Genomic DNA, 22225 nt, shown 5'->3' with positions numbered 1-22225 from the left:
CTTACAAGTTAAAATTGAGTGCACAGTTAGTATGAGCAATAGCACAAGTTGAGCCATCTTGAGCCGACAAGTTAGTATCTTGAGTGCACAAGTTAATATATTGAGCCACAAGTTAGTATCTTGAGCTAAGTTAACATCTTGAGTGCACAAGTTAATATATTGAGCTAATAAGTTAGTATCTTGAGCTAACAAGTTAACATCTTGAGCAAGCACAAGTTAACATCTTGAGCTACAAGCTAACATCTTGAGCGATAAGTTAACATCTTGAGCAATAATGAAGTTAGTATGTTGGAGCTTACAAGTTAATATCTTGAGTGCACAAGTTAACATCTTGAGTGCACGAGTTAGTATGTTGAGCGCACAAGTTAACATCTTGAGTGCACAAGTTAACATCTTGAGCACACAAGTTAGTATGTTGAGTGCACAAGTTAACATCTTGAGCGCACGAGTTAGTATGTTGAGTGCACAAGTTAAAATTTATTGAGAGCACGAGTTAGTATCTTGAGCGCACAAGTTAGTATTTTGAGTGCACAAGTTAGTATATTGAGCGCACAAGTTAGTATCTTGAGCGCCAAGTTAACATCTTGAGTGCACAAGTTAATATATTGAGCGCACGAGTTAGTATCTTGAGCCGTTACAAGCTAACATCTTGAGCGCCATAAGTTAACATCTTGAGCCATTAAAGTTAACATCTTGAGCGCACGAAAGTTAGTATGTTGAGCTTAATAAGTTAATATCTTGAGTGCACAAGTTAACATCTTGAGTGCACAAGTTAGTATGTTGAGCACATGTTAGTGATCTGAGTGCACAAGTTGAGCATCTCTTGAGAGCAATAAGTTAACATCTTGAGCGCACAAATTAGTATGTTGAGCACACAAGTTAACATCTTGAGCGCACAAGTTAGAATGTTGAGCACAAGTTAGTATCTTGAGCGTACAAGTTAGTTATCTTGAGTGCACAAGTTAACATCTTGAGAGCTAAGTTAATATCTTGAGCCACAAGTTAGAATGTTGAGCACAAGTTAATATATTGAGTGCATAAGTTAACATCTTGAGCTAATAAGTTAGTACGCTGGAGCATAAGTTAGGTATGTTGAGCTTAATAAGTTAATATCTTGTGTGCAAGTAAACATCTTGAGCTAGTTGCTAGTATGTTGAGCCGCACAAGTTAGTGATCTGAGTGCACAAGTTAACATCTTGAGCAATTGCTAACATCTTGAGCGCACAAGTTAGTATGTTGAGCGCACAAGTTAACATCTTGAGCACACAAGTTAACATCTTGAGCACACAAGTTAACATCTTGAGCACACAAGTTAACATCTTGAGCACACACAAGTTAACATCTTGAGCACACAAGTTAACATCTTGAGCACACAAGTTAACATCTTGAGCGCACAAGTTAGTATGTTGAGCGCACAAGTTAGTATATTGAGAACAAGTTAACATCTTGAGCGCGCAAGTTAACATCTTGAGCGCACAAGTTAGTGATCTGGAGTCCACAAGTTAGTATGTTGAGTGCACAAGTTAGTTATCTTGAGTGCACAAGTTAATATGTTGAGCGCACAAGTTTGTATGTTGATAGCTCAACTTAGTATCTTGAGATACAATACTTCATAAGCATTTCATGTGAAAGCAAGGAGGAGTTAGTATGTTGAGCGCACAAGTTAATATATTGAGCGCACAAGTTAGTATGTTGAGCGCACAAGTTAGTATGTTGAGCGCACAAGTTAATATCTTGAGTGCACAAGTTAACATCTTGAGCGCACAAGTTAACATCTTGAGCGCACAAGTTAGTATGTTGAGTGGACAAGTTAGTGATCTGGAGTCCACAAGTTAGTATGTTGAGTGCACAAGTTAACATCTTGAGCGCACAAGTTAGTATGTTGAGCGCACAAGTTAGTGATCTGGAGTCCACAAGTTAGTATGTTGAGTGCACAAGTTAGTGATCTGGAGTCCACAAGTTAGTATATTGAGCGCACAAGTTAGTGATCTGGAGTCCACAAGTTAGTATGTTGAGTGCACAAGTTAGTGATCTGGAGTCCACAAGTTAACATATTGAGCACACAAGTTAGTGATCTGGAGTCCACAAGTTAGTATATTGAGCGCACAAGTTAGTGATCTGGAGTCCACAAGTTAGTATGTTGAGTGCACAAGTTAGTGATCTGGAGCCCACAAGTTAATATGTTGAGCGCACAAGTTAGTTATCTTGAGTGCACAAGTTAACATCTTGAGCTCACAAGTTAGTATGTTGAGCGCACAAGTTAGTGATCTGGAGTCCACAAGTTAGTATGTTGAGCGCACAAGTTAGTTATCTTGAGTGCACAAGTTAATATGTTGAGCGCACAAGTTTGTATGTTGATAGCTCAACTTAGTATCTTGAGATACAATACTTCATAAGCATTTCATGTGGAAGCAAGGAGGAGCTAGTATGTTGAGCGCACAAGTTTGTATGTTGATAGCTCAACTTAGTATCTTGAGATACAATACTTCATAAGCATTTCATGTGGAAGCAAGGAGGAGCGGAACGCGATCTGATTCATGCTTATTTCAGTCTTTGGTTCCAAAACAAAGATATAATACATCTTCTTGTCAAAAATCATGGTATAGTATAGTACGCCACTTGAAGCGTATTCTGAGGTGTATGTCTCTCTTTCGCACCAGATACCAGATTTGCTGATGTTACAGTGAGTGAGTGAGTGAGTACAGTTTACGCTGCTTTTAGCAATATTCCAGCAATATCACGGAGGGGGACACCTGAAATGGACTTCATACATTGTACCCATGTGGGGAATCGAACCCAGGTCTTCGGCGTGACAAGCGGATGCTTTAACCACTAGGCTACCCCACCAGCCCACTGATGTTACAGATTTTATTGCGGACAACTTCGACGATCTGGACAAAGACATGGTTATCGCTGGATGCATAAAAAAAGTATCCAATGTGGTTTAATCGTGAAACAGGATAGTGTACGTTCGTTGCTAATAGTGTTTGTCCCGGATGGCGTTGAATTCCGCTCAAGACACCGTCCTCTTTGGTGTCCTGCCGGGAAGGCTAAAATTTATTTTTCAGATGTTCCGGGAAGACTAAAATGTATATTTCAGATTTCCCGGGATAGCTAATTTCTAAGGGAGTAGGGGAGTACCTAGACTAAAGTTTAGTCTTTGAATATATACAAGTTTGATAGTAACAAACAAGCCCATTTAAATTGAAAAGGAGCCCCAGGGAGACCAGAGATTCAGAACCTGGGGAAATCTAGACTTGCTTCATTTAGGGCTTTAGCAGTGCAAAAGGACCGAATATGTTAAAATTTAAATCACTCTTTACATGTAAAAAGATATTGCAAGTACCGCGAAGGCTACGCTCATTGAACCGAGAAGCGTCACGATGCCAGCCTTCCTGGCCATGAACCTCCTCATCAGCGTGTTTATTCTTCAACTTCCTGTGTTGTTAAAACATGTTAAATAAACTATAACACACATACGTATACATAAGGGATTGAAACGGAGGAAGTAAAATGGGGAACGTGGTATTTTAGTGAGAAATAAAGTTGGTATATGTGCTATACATGCACATACTAATGGATCAAATAAATAAGGCGGGTTTTATATGATATTGTACAGAGTTACACTCAATACATTAGACATGAGTTTTATAAGTAAGTATAACACTCAATGTTTACATTTTTCATGGTCAACAAAACAATGTATCCAAGCTTTACGCTAGTGTTCATAATACTATGTACCAATATTAGAAGTAAGTAAAAGCACTATTCATTCCTGCAATAAACCCCTACTCATGTTTATGTTTTAATTTTTTATTATGACATTACACATACCTAGGCCTGCTTTATGTAATAAAGCAAAAAGTAGTAAAATCAGTTACAAAGAATAGTACTGACAAGCATAAAGACGATGAACATTTACATAAACATTATCAATGTTCATGATACAATTGCATACTTTTACATAGTCTCATCATAAACACCTATAGTTAACTCCGACTTTGCATCGTTTGAAATCTTCCAAAAAGGATATAAGTTTGTACATTTTAGCCATCAGTCAAGCAAGTGTGCGTTCCATTAATGTTATTAGATGCTAAACACGAAGTTGAGCGCTCAAGATACTAACTTGTACGCTCAAGATAACTAACTTGTGCGCTCAAGATGTTAACTTGTGAACTCAACATACTAACTTGTGCGCTCAACATACTAACCTGTGCGCTCAAGATAACTAACTTGTGCGCTCAAGATGTTAACTTGTGAACTCAACATACTAACTTGTGTACCAACATACTAACCTGTGGCGCCAAGATAACTAACTTGAGCCAAGATGTTAACTTGTGAACTCAACATACTAACTTGTGCGCTCAACATACTAACCTGTGCGCTCAAGATAACTAACTTGTGCGCTCAAGATGTTAACTTGTGAACTCAACATACTAACTTGTGCGCTCAACATACTAACCTGTGCGCTCAAGATAACTAACTTGTGCGCTCAAGATGTTAACTTGTGAACTCAACATACTAACTTGTGCGCTCAACATACTAACCTGTGCGCTCAAGATAACTAACTTGAGCGCTCAAGATGTTAACTTGTGAACTCAACATACTAACTTGTGCGCTCAACATACTAACCTGTGCGCTCAAGATAACTAACTTGTGCGCCAAGATGTTAACTTGTGCACTCAGCATACTAACTTGTGCGCTCAACATACTAACCTGGCTCAAGCTTCAAGATAACTAACTTTGAGCTCAAGATGTTAACTTGTGAACTCAACATACTAACGCGCCAAGATAGCTCAACATACTAACTGTGAAGGCCAACATAACTAACTTGAGCCAAGATGTTAACTTGTGCACTCAGCATACTAACTTGTGCAACAACATACTAACCTGTGCTCAAGATAACTAACTTAGCCAAGATGTTAACTTGTGAACTCAACATACTAACTTGTGCGCCAACATACTAACCTGTGCGCCAAGATAACTAACTTGTGCGCTCAAGATGTTAACTTGTGAACTCAACATACTAACTTGTGCCAACATACTAACCTGTGCGCCAAGATGTTAACTTGAGCTCAAGATGTTAACTTGTGAACTCAACATACTAACCTGTCGTGGCCAAGATAACTAACTTGTGCAGCCAAGATGTTAACTTGTGAACTCAACATACTAACTGCCAAGATAACTAAGATAACTAACTTGGCTCAAGATGTTAACTTGTGAACTCAACATACTAACTTGTGCGCTCAACATACTAACTTGTGCGCTCAAGATAACTAACTTGTGCACTCAAGATGTTAACTTGTGCACTCAGCATACTAACTTGTGCGCTCAACATACTAACTTGTGCGCTCAAGATAACCAAGATGTTAACTTGTGCACTCAAGATGTTAACTCTCAACATACTAACTGCGCCAACATACTAACTTGTGCATACTAACTTGTGCGCCAACATGTTAACTTGATGTTAACAAGATGCATACTAACTTGTGCCACTCAGCTTGTGCTACTAAGATAACTAACTTCAACATGCACTCAAGATGTTAACTTGTGCTCAAGATGTTAACTTGTGCTAACTGTGCCAACATACTAACCTGTGCTACCAAGATAACTAACTTGAGCGCCAGGATGTTAACTTGTGAAACATATAACTAACTCAAGATGCACTTCAAGATGTTAACTTGTGAACTCAACATACTAACTTCAAGCTCAACATACTACTAACTTGTGCGCTCAAGATGTTAACTTGTGCGCTCAAGAAAACTAACTTGTGCACTCAACATACTAACTCGTGCGCTCAAGATAAATTATATTTCACCAGGTCCCTTCAGCGCTTCCATATCTCGCTTTTTATCCAGTTAGTACAAATTTGTTCAGAACAAATTCAAAGAATTTATAAAGCTTTGTCATGGCACTTTTAGGCAAAATCAAGGCAAATTCATAACAGAAACACGATACATGCATTAGCACTGTGAAGAAGTATAAAGGGAAGTTACTCATCCCAGATTACAATCACATTTATTAGGTTGGGTACTTGTAAAGAGAGAAAGAGAAGAAAGCCACCAGAAATAGCCTTCACACATTGCATTCATGTGCCACGTGGGGACTTGCACCTCAATCAGCTTCAGTTAAACACCTGCCCCTTAACCAGTTTACATTTTGCAGCAAGAATTGTCTCCCTTGATCAATTCACAGTTCACTCTATAAATAAGGAATATTTTATATTTACTTCATATCTGACACCTTCCTTTCTATTATTCTTTCAAATGCAGTTAGTACTGATTTGAATCAAATCTTGTTGATCAAATTTCATTATGAGAAACATACAAATGTCTGTTTTTCATACCTGTTTTGCAAAGTTTGACACTTCATATCTCTTGTATTCATGATAGAAGAGTATCTGAAATATGATATATATATATATAAATGGAAGTCGTTTTCTTTCTTTGTATGTACACATATGAATTATGTAATCATTCATTTCTCATCCTACCAGATCTCAATCTTTTCTAAGCCTGCAAGATCTCATTCATTTCTCAGCCTACCAGATCTCAATCATTTCTCAGCCTACCAAATCTCATTCATTTCTCAACCTACCAGATCTCATTCATTTCTCAGCCTACCAGATTTCATTCACCTCCTTGCCTCCCTGTTCTCATTCATTTTTCAACATAACAATTCTCAGAGTACAAGCACAGTACAGTACTCTGGTTACAGCACAGTACAGTACTGTTACAGCACAGTACAGTACTCTAGTTACAGCACAGAACAGTACAGTAGAGTACTCTGGTTACAGCACAGTACAGTACTCTGGTTACAGCACAGTACAGTACTGTTACAGCACAGTACAGTACTCTGGTTACAGCACAGTACAGTACTCTGGTTACAGCACAGAACAGTACTCTGGTTACAGCACAGAACAGTACTCTGGTAACAGCACAGAACAGTACAGTAGAGTATTCTGGTTACAGCACAAGCAGTACTCTGGTTACAGCACAGAACAGTACACTGGTTACAGCACAGTACAGTACAGTAGAGTATTCTGGTTACAGCACAGAACAGTACTCTGGTTACAGCACAGAACAGTACTCTGGTTACAGCACAGTACAGTACTCTGGTTACAGCACAGAACAGTACTCTGGTTACAGCACAGTACAGTACTCTGGTTACAGCACAGAACAGTACTCTGGTTACAGCACAAAACAGTACAGTAGAGTATTCTGGTTACAGCACAGAACAGTACTCTGGTTACAGCACAGAACAGTACTCTGGTTACAGCACAGTACAGTACTCTGGTTACAGCACAGAACAGTACTCTGGTTACAGCACAGAACAGTACAGTAGAGTATTCTGGTTACAGCACAGAACAGCACAGTACAGTACTCTGGTTACAGCACAGTACAGTACTCTGGTTACAGCACAGAACAGTACTCTGGTTACAGCACAGTACAGTACTCTGGTTACAGCACAGTACAGTACTCTGGTTACAGCACAGAACAGTACTCTGGTTACAGCACAGTACAGTACAGTAGAGTATTCTGGTTACAGCACAGAACAGTACTCTGGTTACAGCACAGAACAGTACTCTGGTTACAGCACAGTACAGTACTCTGGTTACAGCACAGAACAGTACTCTGGTTACAGCACAGTACAGTACTCTGGTTACAGCACAGAACAGTACTCTGAGTCTGGTTACACAGCACAGTACTCTGGTTACAGCACAGTACAGTACTCTGGTTACAGCACAGTGCAGAACTCTGGTTACAGCACAGTACAGTACTCTGGTTACAGCACAGTACAGTACTCTGGTTACAGCACAGTACAGTACTCTGGTTACAGCACAGTACAGTACTCTGGTTACAGCACAGAGCAGTACTCTGGTAACAGCACAGAACAGTACTCTGGTTACAGCACAGAACAGTACTCTGGTTACAGCACAGAACAGGACTCCTGGTTACAGCACAGAACAGCACACTCGCTACAGCACAGTACAGTATGCTCATTACCGTGGATACAGCACAGTACAGTATAGTACTCTGGTACTGCACAGTACAGATATAGTACAGTACTAGTGGTACTGCACAGTACAGTATAGTCTGTGGTACTGCACAGCACAGTACGGTAGTATAGTACTGTGGTACTGCACAGCACAGCACAGTATAGTACCTGGATTACTGCAGTACAGTATAGCACAGAATAGTACTGTGGTACTGCACAGCACAGAGCATAGTGGATACAGCACAGCAGTTTAGTACAGTATAGTACTGTGGTTACAGCACAGTACAGTATAGTAGGATACTGACAGAACAGTAAAGTACAGTATAGTACTGTGGTACTGCACAGTACAGTATAGTATAGTATCTGTGATAGCACTCGTGGATAGTATAGTGCACAGCACAATACAGTATAGTACTGTGATACTGCACAGTACAGTAATATAGTACTGTGGTACCGCACAGTACAGTATAGCATATTGTGGTACTGCACAGTACAGCATAGTACTGTGCATAGTACTGTGGTACTGCACAGTACAGTATAGTACTGTGGTACTGCACAGTACAGTATAGTACTGTGATACCGCTGCACAGTATAGTATAGCACTGTGGTACTGCACAGTACAGCACTACCGTGGTACTGCACAGCCGTGGTACTGCACAGTACAGCATAGTACTGTGGTACTGCACAGTACAGCATAGTACCTGTGGCACCGCACAGTACAGTATAGTAACTGTGGTACTGCACAGTACAGTATAGTACTGTGGTACTGCACAGTACAGTATAGTACTGTGGTACCGCACAGTACAGCATACCGGTGCAGTACAGTGGTAGTACCGCACAGCACAGCATAGTATAGTACCGTGATGCACAGTACAGCATAGTACAGCAGTACTGTACTGGTGGCACCGCACAGTACAGTAGTATAGTACCGTGGTACCGCACAGTACAATTATAGTTGGTAGTGGTACCATTGCGTGAGTACCGCACAGCACAGTTTACAGTGTAGTATAGTACTGTGATACCGCACAGTACAGTATAGCACAGTATAGTACAGTGTAGTACTACACGGCACAGTACAGTATAGTACATAGTACCAGTGATACTGCACAGCACAGTATAGTATAGCACAGGATACCGCACAGCACAGCATAGTACCAGTGGATACCGCTCAGCACAGCATAGCACCGTGGCACCGCACAGTACAGCATACCGGTAGTATAGCACCGTGATACCGCACAGTAGCATAGCATAGTACTGTGGTACTGCACAGCACAGTATAGTACTGTGGTACCGCACAGTACCATAGTATAGTACTGTGATACCGCACAGCACAGCACAGTATAGTACTGTGGATACCGCACAGTACAGCATAGTACCGTGTACAGCTGCACAGTACAGTATAGCATAGCACTGTGGTACCGCACAGTACAGTATAGTACCGGTGGTACCGCGCACAGTACAGCATAGCACTGATACCGCACAGCACAATATAGTACTGTGGTACCGCACAGTACAGTATAGTACTGTGGTACTGCACAGTACAGTACAGTATAGTACTGTGATACCGCACAGTACAGCATAGCACTGTGATACCGCACAGTACAGTATAGTATAGTACTGCTGTACTGCACAGTACAGCATAGCACTGTGGTACTGCACAGAACAGTATAGTACTGTGGTACTGCACAATACAGGAAAGTACTGTGGTACTGCACAGTACAGTATAGTACTGTTGTACTGCACAGTACAGTATAGTACTGTTGTACTGCACAGTACAGTATAGTACTGTGATACTGCACAGTACAGTATAGTACTGTTGTACTGCACAGTACAGCATAGTACTGTGATACTGCACAGTACAGTATAGTACTGTTGTACTGCACAGTACAGTATAGTACTGTGATTACTGCACAGTACAGTATAGTACTGTTGTACTGCACAGTACAGTATAGTACTGTGATACTGCACAGTACAGTATAGTACTGTTGTACTGCACAGTACAGTATAGTACTGTGGTACTCCACAGTACAGGAAAGTACTGTGGTACTGCACAGTACAGTATAGTACTGTGATACTGCACAGTACAGTATAGTACTGTGGTACTGCACAATACAGTACAGTACTGTGGTACTGCACAGTACAGTATAGTACTGTGGTACTGCACAGTACAGTATAGTACTGTGGCACTGCACAGTAAAGTACAGTACTGTGGTACTGCTAGGTACAGTATAGTACTGTGGTACTGCACAGTACAGTATTGTATAGTACTGTGATACTGCACAGTACAGTATAGTACTTTGGTACTGCACAGTACAGTATAGTACTGTGGTACTGCACAGTACAGTATAGTACTGTGGTACTGCACAGAACAGTATTGTACTGTGGCACTGCACAGTACAGTATACCGGTAGTATTGTACTGTGATACTGGACAGTACAGTATAGCACTGTCATACTGCACAGTACAGTATAGTACTGTGGTACTGCACAGTACAGTATAGTACAGTGGTACTGCACAGTATAGAACTGTGGTACTGCACAGTACAGTATAGTATAGTACTGTGGTACTGCACAGTACAGTATAGTACTGTGGTACTGCACAGTACAGTATAGTACTGTGATACTGCACAGTACAGTATAGTACTGTGGTACTGTACTGCATTGTACTGCTGTACTGCACTGCACAGTACAGTATAGTACTGTGGTACTGCACAGAACAGTATAGTACTGTGGCACTGCACAGTACAGTATACCGGTAGTATTGTACTGTGATACTGGACAGTACAGTATAGCACTGTCATACTGCACAGTACAGTATAGTACTGTGGTACTGCACCGTACAGTATAGTACAGTGGTACTGCACAGTATAGTACTGTGGTACTGCACAGTACAGTATAGTACTGTTGTACTGCACAGTACAGTATAGTACTGTGGTACTGCACAGTACAGTATAGTACTGTGGTTCTGCACAGCACAGTACAGTATAGTACTGTGGTACTGTACTGCACAGTACAGTATAGTACTGTGGTACTGCACAGTACAGTATAATACTGTGGTACTGCACAGTACAGTATAGTACTGTGGTACTGCACAGTACAGTATACCGGTAGTATAGTACTGTGGTACTGCACAGTACAGTATAGTACTGCACAGTACAGTATACTGGTAGTATAGTACTGTGGTACTGCACAGTACAGTACAGTACGCTGGTTTCAGCAGAACACAACAGAGCACGGAACAGCACAGTAAGATTCTAGTTACATCACTGGCCATATCTGCCTACCTGGACAGCAGCCTTGTACATGGTCGCCACGTCATCTGGTGACGGCATCCGCTGGAAACAGTCATAAGCACAGGGCCTGGTAATATTCAGCTTTTTTAACATAAGAATCAGACAACTTCCTATTGTATTGAAGACTGTTTTACAGGGGCACTGACAAATCAACGTGGATAACCATCGTATTTTCAGCAGCCTTTTTCAAGCATTGCAGAAATATCATTGCAGTGGTCCATCTCTCATGCCCCTGGTGCACCCATTTGCTGCAGTAGCATTCTACAGAATGGTTGTAATAGACTTCTTACATGTCTTAGATGCTACTGCAGAGTGCAAACCCGTGAAGATCTGGGTAAGTGGCGACTAACGGGATCGGGTGGTCAGCCTTGGTTGACACATGTCATGGCATCCCAATTGCGTAGGCCGACATTCATGCTGTTGATTACCTGTAAACATCGGGGTTAGAACTAATATTCAGTAACCCATGCTTGTCGTAGGGGCGACTAACAGGATCGGGTGGTCAGGCTCCCTGACTTGGTTGACACATGTCATCATGTCCCAATTGCGTAGATCGATGCTCATGCTGTTGATCACTGGATTGTCTGGTCCAGACTTGATTATTTACAGACCGCCACCACGTAGCTGGAATATTGCTGAGAGCGGCGAAAAACTAAACTGACTCACTATTGCAGAGTACATGTACTGACCAGTCTGTGTTTACTGACATCCTTAAACAGCTGGGTTCCTCTCTCCAGGGTCAGCTGATACAGTGACAGATGCTTGTCACACAGCTTTATCACCTGTATGTGGACAACATGACAAGTCATAACAAGTTTCTACTGGATATATCATTTTTGGTCATTCATAATTTGTTACAGAATGATATGGAAAGAAACTAAATTTTGTCTTGGTTTCACCCAAAAAAGTTTTGCTGGATGTGTTGGATATCGTGTACTAAACCTCCACTTTAAGGAGGAAAGAATTGTACGAGCTGTGGCATGGATGAATATAAACTGTCTCCGACCAGTGTGCTGAACACATACCTGTTGGAGCTCAGCTATCCAAGCCTGAACAGTCTGTCCTGGACGACCAAACATGACATCTACAGACACACGGTCAGGAAACAATGCCCTTGCCTCGGAGATACACCTGGAAAAGGGACAGCTGAGATCAAGTTTGTGTAAACAGGTTGTTGTTTGTTGGTAAATGCTACACTCAACAATTGTCCAGCTATAAGTTGATGACCCGTATATAATTAAGTCTGGTCCAGTTATAGAATTAATGAGCAATGGTACATGTCACCATTAATATGAATCATAAGCAATGTTCTAGCCATATCTTGGCTGGAGTACACCAGTGATGGGTTCACATGTTTGGAATCAAACCCAGGACTTCAGCAGCAGCATCAAACACTTCAACCACGAGGCTACCCTTCTTCTCTGAGGAGTATAGTGCACAACATGGAGCAAAGCAATTAATTATCTCCCCTGGTAAGAAAATTCATGAGATCACATTATTTTATATAGGCTAAGACACTATTGTTGTTTAAAGCAATGAGAGAATCAAAAGTTGAATTTGTGTTCATGCAATAGAACATGTAGTCATATCGCTAATGGAAACATGTTCTTGATAAAAGGCGTGACCTCCATTATCTTCACACCACCGGTCACCTGGTTTCAAACACCTGACTGGTTTGGTACTTTGCAGAGTTTCCAGGAATGAACAGACAGTGTAGAAGGCTCTGCCCAGGATGGGGACATCGCCACACCACCAGCTCACCTTACAGCCTCCTCCACAGTGTGGTCCCTTCCCAGGATGGACAGATCATCTTGCCTCAGTGACTTGAACAAAGCAATAGCATCTTAAAGCTAATTGATGAAAAAAATCAGCATTATGATGATCATAAGTCTATGTTAAAGAACTTTAATTAACCTCATATACCCCCTGGGTAGGCGACAATGCAGAGTTGAACTGCCATACCGGTATTCATTATCTATCTAAAACATGGCAGTGTGTTTTACTGAAAAGTGGCAGTGGCAACAGTAGGTATGAACACCTGTGTCCCTTGCTCTCCAACTGAACAGTAAGTATGAACAACTGTGCCCTGAATTCCCACTCAACAGTAAGTATGAACACCTGTCTCCAGAATTCCCACTCAACAGGAAGTATGAACACCTGTGCCCTGAATTCCCACTCAACAGTAAGCATGAACACCTGTGTCCTGAATTCCCACTCAACAGGAAGTATGAACACCTGTGCCCTAAATTCCCACTCAACAGTAAGCATGAACACCTGTGTCCTGAATTCCCACTCAACAGGAAGTATGAACACCTGCACCCTGAATTCCCACTCAACAGTAAGTATGAACACCTGTGCCCTGAATTCCCATTCAACAGTAAGTATGAACACCTGTGCTCTGAATTCCCATTCAACAGTAAGTATGAACACCTGTGCCCTGAATTCCCATTCAACAGTAAGTATGAACACCTGTGCCCTGAATTCCCATTCAACAGTAGGTATGAACACCTGTGCCCTGAATTCCCACTCAACAGGAAGTATGAACACCTGCACCCTGAATTCCCACTAAACAGTAAGTATGAACACCTGTGCCCTGAATTTCCACTCAACAGTAGGTATGAACACCTGTGCCCTGAATTCCCACTCAACAGTAGGTATGAACACCTGTGCCCTGAATTCCCACTCAACAGTAAGCATGAACACCTGTGCCCTGAATTCCCACTCAACAGTAAGTATGAACACCTGTGCCCTGAATTTCCACTCAACAGTAGGTATGAACACCTGTGCCCTGAATTCCCACTCAACAGTAGGTATGAACACCTGTGCCCTGAATTCCCACTCAACAGTAAGCATGAACACCTGTGCCCTGAATTCCCACTCAACAGGAAGTATGAACACCTGTGCCCTGAATTCCCACTCAACAGAAGTATGAACACCTGTGCCCTGAATTCCCACTCAACAGAAGTATGAACACCTGTGCCCCATACCCCACCCATTCTGTTATTGTGAACACATATTCCTCCATTCCAACTCAGGGCTCGACTCAAAGGTCACATGCAACGTAAAACACAACTTTGCAGATTCTGATACCTTTCGGTATGGACTTACCGAAATAAATCATCAAACATGCAAATTCAACTTATAAAGTTGAAAAATAACGCGATGAGAAAACACGCGCGAAATCGGAGTTCAAACAATTCACTAATTTTCCCCTGACTTTTCGGGGGAAAACTGGTTTCAACAGCTGGGCTGCGCTCATAGCACGTGCGCAGTGAAATAGGTTCACGCAACTTGGAAGCGGGCTGTCCGGTGAATACTCTGTGAAGGCTTTGGTGTGAGCTATTTTTTGAATGTTTTGTTGATATCTCACAGGTGAAGCTTTTATATGTTATGACAGTAAATAAACTGTTTATATAATTTCATTTGTCTATTTCACCACACGTTCTTCTTACCGAGTCACTTTCTCAGTTCGATACTTAAAAGCAATGTCATTATTTAGCGTTGACAGAATTTCTAAGTGTGATATAGATATGTCTTGTCACAGACAAAACTCAATGTCTTGTTTTATTGACACCTGTGTGTCTGCCTGCCTGTCTGCTAATGACAATATTTAATACACAACTGCGATCACTGACCACATGCAATTTGAACTTAACACCAATCAGGCTATACACCATAAACAAAACGCATTGACTTATGGCCCGAGTTCGGTCTCTGTCACATTATGTAATTACACAGACAGGCAGGTGTGATACTTGAACACATGACATGTTATGATGTCTGTTGATTGCAAAATGTTATACACAAAAAATGAGCATGTATTTACAAAACCCAACATCTCTATATATACACACACAATGACCCGTGAGGGCATCTGCAAATGAACCAGCCGTTACACTTGAGTGCACACCCACCCGCTCTGACTGGGTTCGGTATCCTGGCTGCTTCGTTTCTTGGGAAGTAAACCCAAGTACACAATATTGCACTTTTGATTTGCGATTGTACGCTTATAATTTTGTTTATATGTTTTTTCATAACCAGCAATGTATATTATATGTCATGAATAAGTGATAATTGTGTTTTAATTATGTTTGATTTTTTGGTTGCATGTGACCTTTAAGAGATGTTAACATACTTGCACCAGGTGCAACCAAAGATAAAAACCTAGTTGCACCAGCCAAATTCCAGTTGCAACGTAGTGTGTTTAAAATGTCAAAAGGTTTGGTGCACATAAAAATATTTCCGTGATGTAGTACCCATGAAACCATAGCAACACAGAGACACAGCTGATATCTGTTTACATGAGCTGTCATAACCGAGACGAGTCTATGAATAGCAAATGTTTCGATGCCATAGCTATTCAAAGTTTAGAAGAAAAATGAGCTGACATATTTATGCTTATAATGTTAGATTCATCGTTGATGTAATTCTGAAAATTTGACTTGCACCTTGTAACTAGGTTGCACTTTGTAATACTGGGTTGCACCAGTGCAAATAACAAAGCACTAAATCGAGCCCTGCAACTCAACAGTCAGTGTGCCTCCACACCCACTCCCATTCTTAATTTTGTGAACACATGCACTCAATCCTCAACGCAAAAGTCAGTTTGGAAGTAAAAGCAAAAATATTACCTGTACTCCAATAGACAGGCGATTTACACCTGCATCACGGAATTCTCTAAAAATATAAATTAGGGATGTGTAGCAAAAGCAGCTATTCATTGAAGTGTATATGTTCATCAATAAGGTGAGCATCTATCTATGGGGACATGACTGTCAGCATGTAAGTTTGGTATAAAGTCCTCTCTTAAGTCTATTACAGCAAGGGTTGAATGAGTGAACACTACTTAATGCTGCATATGTAATATATGAATGTTACTATTCAATACAACAGTTTTTTATTGGAGAATCTGGGATCTAAACACATGACCAGGAGATCCTAGTATGGCCAAGGGAGGCAACTCTTCACAAAAAATGTTTAAAGTAGACATTGTTCATGATCAAATAAAAGAAGAAACTAACCTCAAGCGACTTGTCTCGAGAGATGTTGGATTGGCCTCAAGAGTGATCTCCCCTGATTTGGGCAGCGTTACCTGAGCTTTGACTTGGTTAATGATACTTGCAATGGTATCTGCACTAACTAAACTGGGGGTTCCTGAAGAAACACAAAATAAGTGAGAATATCCTGCCAACTTCTAGCTAGGATAGTGATAATATATATAAAAAAATTACCCTTAAAAAGGTTTAAAATTCTAAAAGCTCTTTGGGTAACTTTAACATTAACAAAATTGGTCGGGCTAAAGGTGCTAATTCCATTGTTCTACAATCTGTACTTAATCATATGCCAACTGGTGTACTGATTTATGTTATAATCTGTACTGATTTTCATAAAAATGATATGCACTTTTGCAATAATCGGGCCTGTTAGCTACATGGTCTAGTTTTTAATTACAATCTGAGTGCATGATACTCTTACACCAAGCCTAAATTAACCAATCTTACAAGCTGGTTGATAGCAACAATTTAAAAGCAGGGCTGTAAGGAACGAGGGCAGCTTTTATGCAAAAACTGAAATGAATTATCAAGAATTATCATGAGTGAGTGAGTGAAATTAGGTTTATGCTGCCCTAAGCAATATTCGAGCTATATGGCGGCTGTCTGTAAATAATTGAGTCTGGACCAGACAATCCAGTGATCAACAGCATGAGCATCAATCTACGTAATTTGGGATATGATGATATGTGTCAGCGAGCCTGACCACCTGATCCTGTTAGTCGCCTCTTATGACAAGCATGGGTTACTGAAGACCAGTTCTAATCGCGGTGCTCACAGGTAATCATAACAATAGGCATTTGGCAACCTCTACAGTGTTTCTGAGTTTCAGTTTGGAATGTAACATGAGGTTCAAATTCAGAACTTCTGGATATTGGACACATAACTTTCTAGGTTCTGTTTAACAGAATGGATTTTCCTACCTCCTCCAAAGAAGATGGATGAAATGGCGGACACACCGCTGAGCTTGATGAGATTTTTGGTCTCCCTCACAAGATTGTCTCTCATTCTCACCTCCTCGACATTGCGACTGGAACAAAACAAAAGGTCTCACGACATAACATATGTTTAGTTGGGATTTGAATTCCAGAATGGACACTTCTATGACAAAGCATTGTTAGAATATTCCTTACTCCATGTATTCTTCATACTGATGTAGTGGACAGATTGTCTGAGTGGACAGTCAAAGTGTTGTGCTCCAATCATAGTCTGACCAAATCTTATTAAAAGGGTTATTGACCCTGCGTGGTGCTGAGCATTTACGTGATGAAACACTCGTCAGAGAGTACACAAAGTATGTGATCTGAACTGACTGACTGACTGAGTTTTGTCAGCAATATGTCACGGCGGGGACACCAGAAATGGGCTTCACACATTGTACCCATGTGGGGATTCGAAGACTCTAACCACTAGGCTACCCCCGCCCTGATCTGAACTACCAGGTGTCAGATGTCCAGTTTAATGGAAGATGCAATGACTGAGTGGGTGAGATCAATGACGCTGTGTGCTTGTGATTAGGTGCACGACTCTGAGAGTGTGGTGAGATCAATGACGCTGTGTACTTGTGATTAGGTGCACAACTCTGAGAGTGTGGTAAGATCAATGACAATGTGTGCTTGTGATTAGGTGCATGACTCTGAGATTGTGGTAAGATCAATGACACTGTGTGCTTGTGATTAGGTGCATGACTCTGAGAGTGTGGGTTCAAATGCAGATGGGACTCAACCCTGAAAGTACTGGAATCGTTACTGAGAAAGTGTATATTTCTGTCACATGTTTATATACCCATGAAGGTCCAGGTTAGAATATTGATCTTCAGTAACCAATGCTTGTCATAAGAAGCAACTAATGGGATCGGTGGTCAGGCTCGCTGACTTGGTTGACACATGTCATCGGTTCCCAATTGCGCTAGATCGATGCTCATGCTGTTGATCACTGGATTGTCTGGTCCAGACTCGATTATTTACAGACCACCTCCATATAGCTGGAATATTGCTGAGTGCGGCGTAAAAGTAAACTCACTCACTCACTCACTCACATGTTTATATTTACTTTCTCTGCAGTTTCAACAGCAATGACCAAAACCTCTGCTCTTCTTCAATGCCCTTTCAAAACTTACTTGATATATTTGTTGAAGTTGCAGTATGTACATCGTCTCTTGCAATAAGGCCACTGAAAACACAAAAGGTTTCAGGAGTGTGTGACAAACCATGTATTTTTATTCAACAATACATACAAAATGATGTGAACATTTTCTAGCCTTTGTATATAAATAAAAAAGCACTATTCTATTCAATCAGATCTAATAAAGATGTTTAAATCATCGATCTACTAAAACTGGGACACAATGACATGCATCAACCAAGTATGTGAAGCAGACCACCTGACCATGTTAATCACCTCTCATGACAAGCATGGAATTGGTCTTCAGCAGCCCATGCTTGTCATTAAAGGCGACTAACAGGATTGGGTGGTCAGACTCTCTACCTTTGTTGAAGCATGTCATAGTATCCCAATTGTGTATATTGATGCTCATGACATTGGTCACTGGATTGTCTGGTCCAGAGGCAATTATTTACTTCTTCACACAAAACTGTCTGTAATTGATCAGACTAAGGTATACTCACATGGACATACAATGCAGCTCTCCTTTCATATTTGTGTTCCTCTTCATCAATATTTGCTGCTTTTAGATGCGTCAGTTTGAAAGACTGATCCCCATTGGCTGGGACACTACTGAGACTCCTACAGCGGTGAATGACGGACAGATGTTTTGATCTCATTGTTTTACTATGTTTTATTCAATACCACTCTTTTCAGCAGCTCTCATCCTGTAAAGGACAAAACATGAACTTCCTGTTAACATACAAAAGTTTCTGAGTGTCATCTACAAGTTGGATATTTAAGTAATGCTAGTATGGGTGATCAACATCGATCTTCATTAACAATGTGATTAAATGGTATGATGCATATTTTTCATATGTGCATTTTGTTTTGTCAAGAACAGAGAATCTGATGAAGGTAGGTAATTTACTATTGGGTTGGGTGGGCTGGTGGGATTGGATGTAGTAATGCATTGCATTTTGCTCTTTCTTCAACAGCCACATTCACTCCATCCATCTTGGGTTACATTTTTTCAAGCACCTCCCCAACAAAATACATGTCAAGTTTAATCATCATGGCAAACACTACATACACCTAACACACACTTTCCACATAAAAACATGATTTAAAATACATAATGTTCAGATGTAAAGATCGATGTGCTTAGGTGCGCGAAATTACCGGACGGCATTGTATATGTATAAGAAAACATAACACAACACACCATCGTACATCATCCTTGCAATATGTCCCATGACACAACGTGTCCAGATGTGAAATCATAAAAATGTAGGATGTTATATCAGTTTGTAAGAGGCTTTGGAAAAATCCCAAAGACTAGTCACAAACCGTAACATGCACTTTGAGTTTGACATGTCTTGACCGTATAAGACCGCATCGCGGCTCTCGGCTATTTCTAACCCAAATCAAATACTTCTATCTGACATTTCGGCTTCAGATTAACAGCATAACGTGGCTGACATCAGCAATTTATCGAGACAATTCCGCAAATATTGCACCCACGTTTATTTCTGAAGTGACATTGCTGAGATATTGAAGGGGAATAACTCTAATCTATTAACGGATTGCGAGCCGCTACTCAATCGCGCACCTGTCTCTGTCCAACAGATAAAGTTTACGCTTAGCCTCTAAATATATATAATTTTGAAAGTGACAAATAATCCCATTTAAATTGAAAAGGAGCCCCAGTGAGATGGAAAATTCAGAACCTGAAGATGAGAAAATCTAGACTTGATTCATTTAGGGCTTTAGCATTGCAGGCATGGCTTGGCAGTAGGGAAAATAATGTGCATGGTTTAGGTAGTGTGAGACAGACTAGCCTATCCATGACCTTTTCGCCGGAGACGAATGGCTTCAGGATTTTGTTCTTACCTTTTGTTAAGACACTATACTGCATCATTACCAAATGCAAACAGACTTTAGGATGTTCGCCAGGGCCTTGTAAAATGAACCGAAAGTGCACTGTATACGGCCGTATCAACGTATACAATTCAAACTCAAACTTACCTACATCCACTTAACTCGGTTCATACTGATGTTGCAACATTAGAATATGATGACGGCGCAACATTCAAATCTAGGTGCTAGCTAAAACAGGTGCGATGAAGAATTATGTTTGCCATAACCCGCAGCTCCGTACTATCTTGCATCACTAAATCTACGTTCAGGTCCCACGCTGCCGTGTATCTAGCGAATATTCAAGAGAGGATGAGTTCTGTTTTGAACGGTCCTCCAGACCCACCATGGCGTTTGACGTGGGAGGACAGCCTGATGAGATGCATTTCTTAGTTCTGGTTGTGTGAAGCCCATTTCTGGTGTCCCCCGCCGTGATATTGCTGCAATATTTCTAAACGCGGCGTAAACTAAACTAACTCATTCACTGGGGTTCTGGTAAAACCGCTTTGAACATAATTCCAATAAGACGTCGTGTCAATTTAATGTGGGTGGAACGTCATAGAGGAAACCCACTAATACAGGTAGGCCTATGGCGAAACTTGAAGCACATATTCAGGACTAGACTAACATCTAGTCTCTGAAATGAACATATTTTACAGAAAAAAACTGTTCCCAAATTATCATAATAAAATATTATGAAAAGGAGCACACAGACTTTCTTAATTTTCAGACACTGTGGTCATCTAGACTTGCCTCATATTCTTGACTTGCATGGGCTTTCTTTGATATATCTGTTTCAGGGTCTGTCTGACTACATCAGGACGATCTAGGATTCGAATCGACCCGCGGAGATCCGGATTAGAATTGATCTTCAGTAACCCATGCTTGTTGTAAGAGGCGACTAACGGGATCGGGTGGTCAAGCTCGTTGACTTAGTTGACACGTGCCATCGTTATCCAATTGATCGATGTTCATGCTGTTGATCACTGGACTGTCTGGTCCAGACTCGATTATTTACAGACCGCCACCATGTATGGAATTTTGCTGAGTGCGGCGTAAAACAAAACACACTCACTTACTAGGATTCCAGTCCACGACCATAGGTTTCTAGCATGTCACATGGCATTTAATGTGACAAAGAAATAATATTACCATTGATAAGCTTGGATGGATAGTATTTCATATAACAGTTCATGTGGGTTGTACGTGCATTGTGATAGCCATGTTGAGGGGTATTCAGGGAAGAAAGGTTTATTTCTTTTCACGCAGTCATGGTGTGTAGGTTACTGAGAAACCTAAACATCAGCTCATAAACCCCGGAATTTACACGGATCACTGACTCCAGCATCGGCGACAAGTGTGGGTGTGCAACGATCCACGGCCAAGGGGCGCAACTCTGCTTTACGCAAAGAACAACGGTGGCTCAAAAACCCAAACCTTATTTGGAGCGGCGCGGACATCTAACTCAAACAAACCCACTCCAGAGTAATTGTATCACAATTTCTATACAAAACACCCAAAGCCAGATACAGTGAAGCCCCGTTAGTCCGTACTCCGATAATCCGGATGTCTCGCCTCCCGGGCGATTTCAGCTTGTTACCAATCTATGCCTATATAATTTGCCTCGATAATCCGGAAATTCGGTTTCCGGAACCGGACGGTAAGTAGGATTAACGAGGCTTCACTGTAGTAGTAGGTTTGCTGTGTGTAAAATAAGGGCGGTACGAGTAAATTTTAGGATCGAAAGAAAAACGGAAGTCAGAATTCGTGTTTATATATTGTGCGTATAATCCTAGCATTAATAACTTATTATTATCTTTCTATACACTTTGGAAATACATAAATAAAATTTAGTCGATCTGGG

General features: G+C 41.0%; 1 protein-coding gene across 2 annotated transcripts in view; it reads right to left on the bottom strand.

Moving 5' to 3' along the window:
- LOC124263859 (radical S-adenosyl methionine domain-containing protein 1, mitochondrial-like) overlaps window positions 1-19999 on the bottom strand; it is a 28973-nt gene extending 8974 nt beyond the window's left edge. The window contains exons 1-11 of one of the 2 annotated variants that reach the window (XM_046698581.1): window positions 19969-19999; window positions 18969-19172; window positions 18461-18513; window positions 17265-17371; window positions 16312-16444; window positions 15922-15967; window positions 13052-13113; window positions 12316-12421; window positions 11980-12072; window positions 11282-11332; window positions 6347-6400 (exon numbers count right to left, since the gene is read on the bottom strand). In XM_046698581.1, the coding sequence (XP_046554537.1) occupies window positions 6347-6400; window positions 11282-11332; window positions 11980-12072; window positions 12316-12421; window positions 13052-13113; window positions 15922-15967; window positions 16312-16444; window positions 17265-17371; window positions 18461-18513; window positions 18969-19124 (861 nt within the window). In that variant the 5' untranslated portion in view covers window positions 19125-19172; window positions 19969-19999. The other variant, XM_046698580.1, reaches the window with a different exon arrangement.
- Between the last annotated feature and the right edge of the window lie 2226 nt (window positions 20000-22225).

The sequence above is a fragment of the Haliotis rubra genome, unplaced genomic scaffold (genome assembly GCF_003918875.1).
Source record: "Haliotis rubra isolate DU_JTF1 unplaced genomic scaffold, ASM391887v1 Scf9, whole genome shotgun sequence".
Classification (NCBI taxonomy): Eukaryota; Metazoa; Mollusca; class Gastropoda; order Lepetellida; family Haliotidae; genus Haliotis; species Haliotis rubra.
This window is presented reverse-complemented; position numbering and strand designations above follow the sequence as displayed.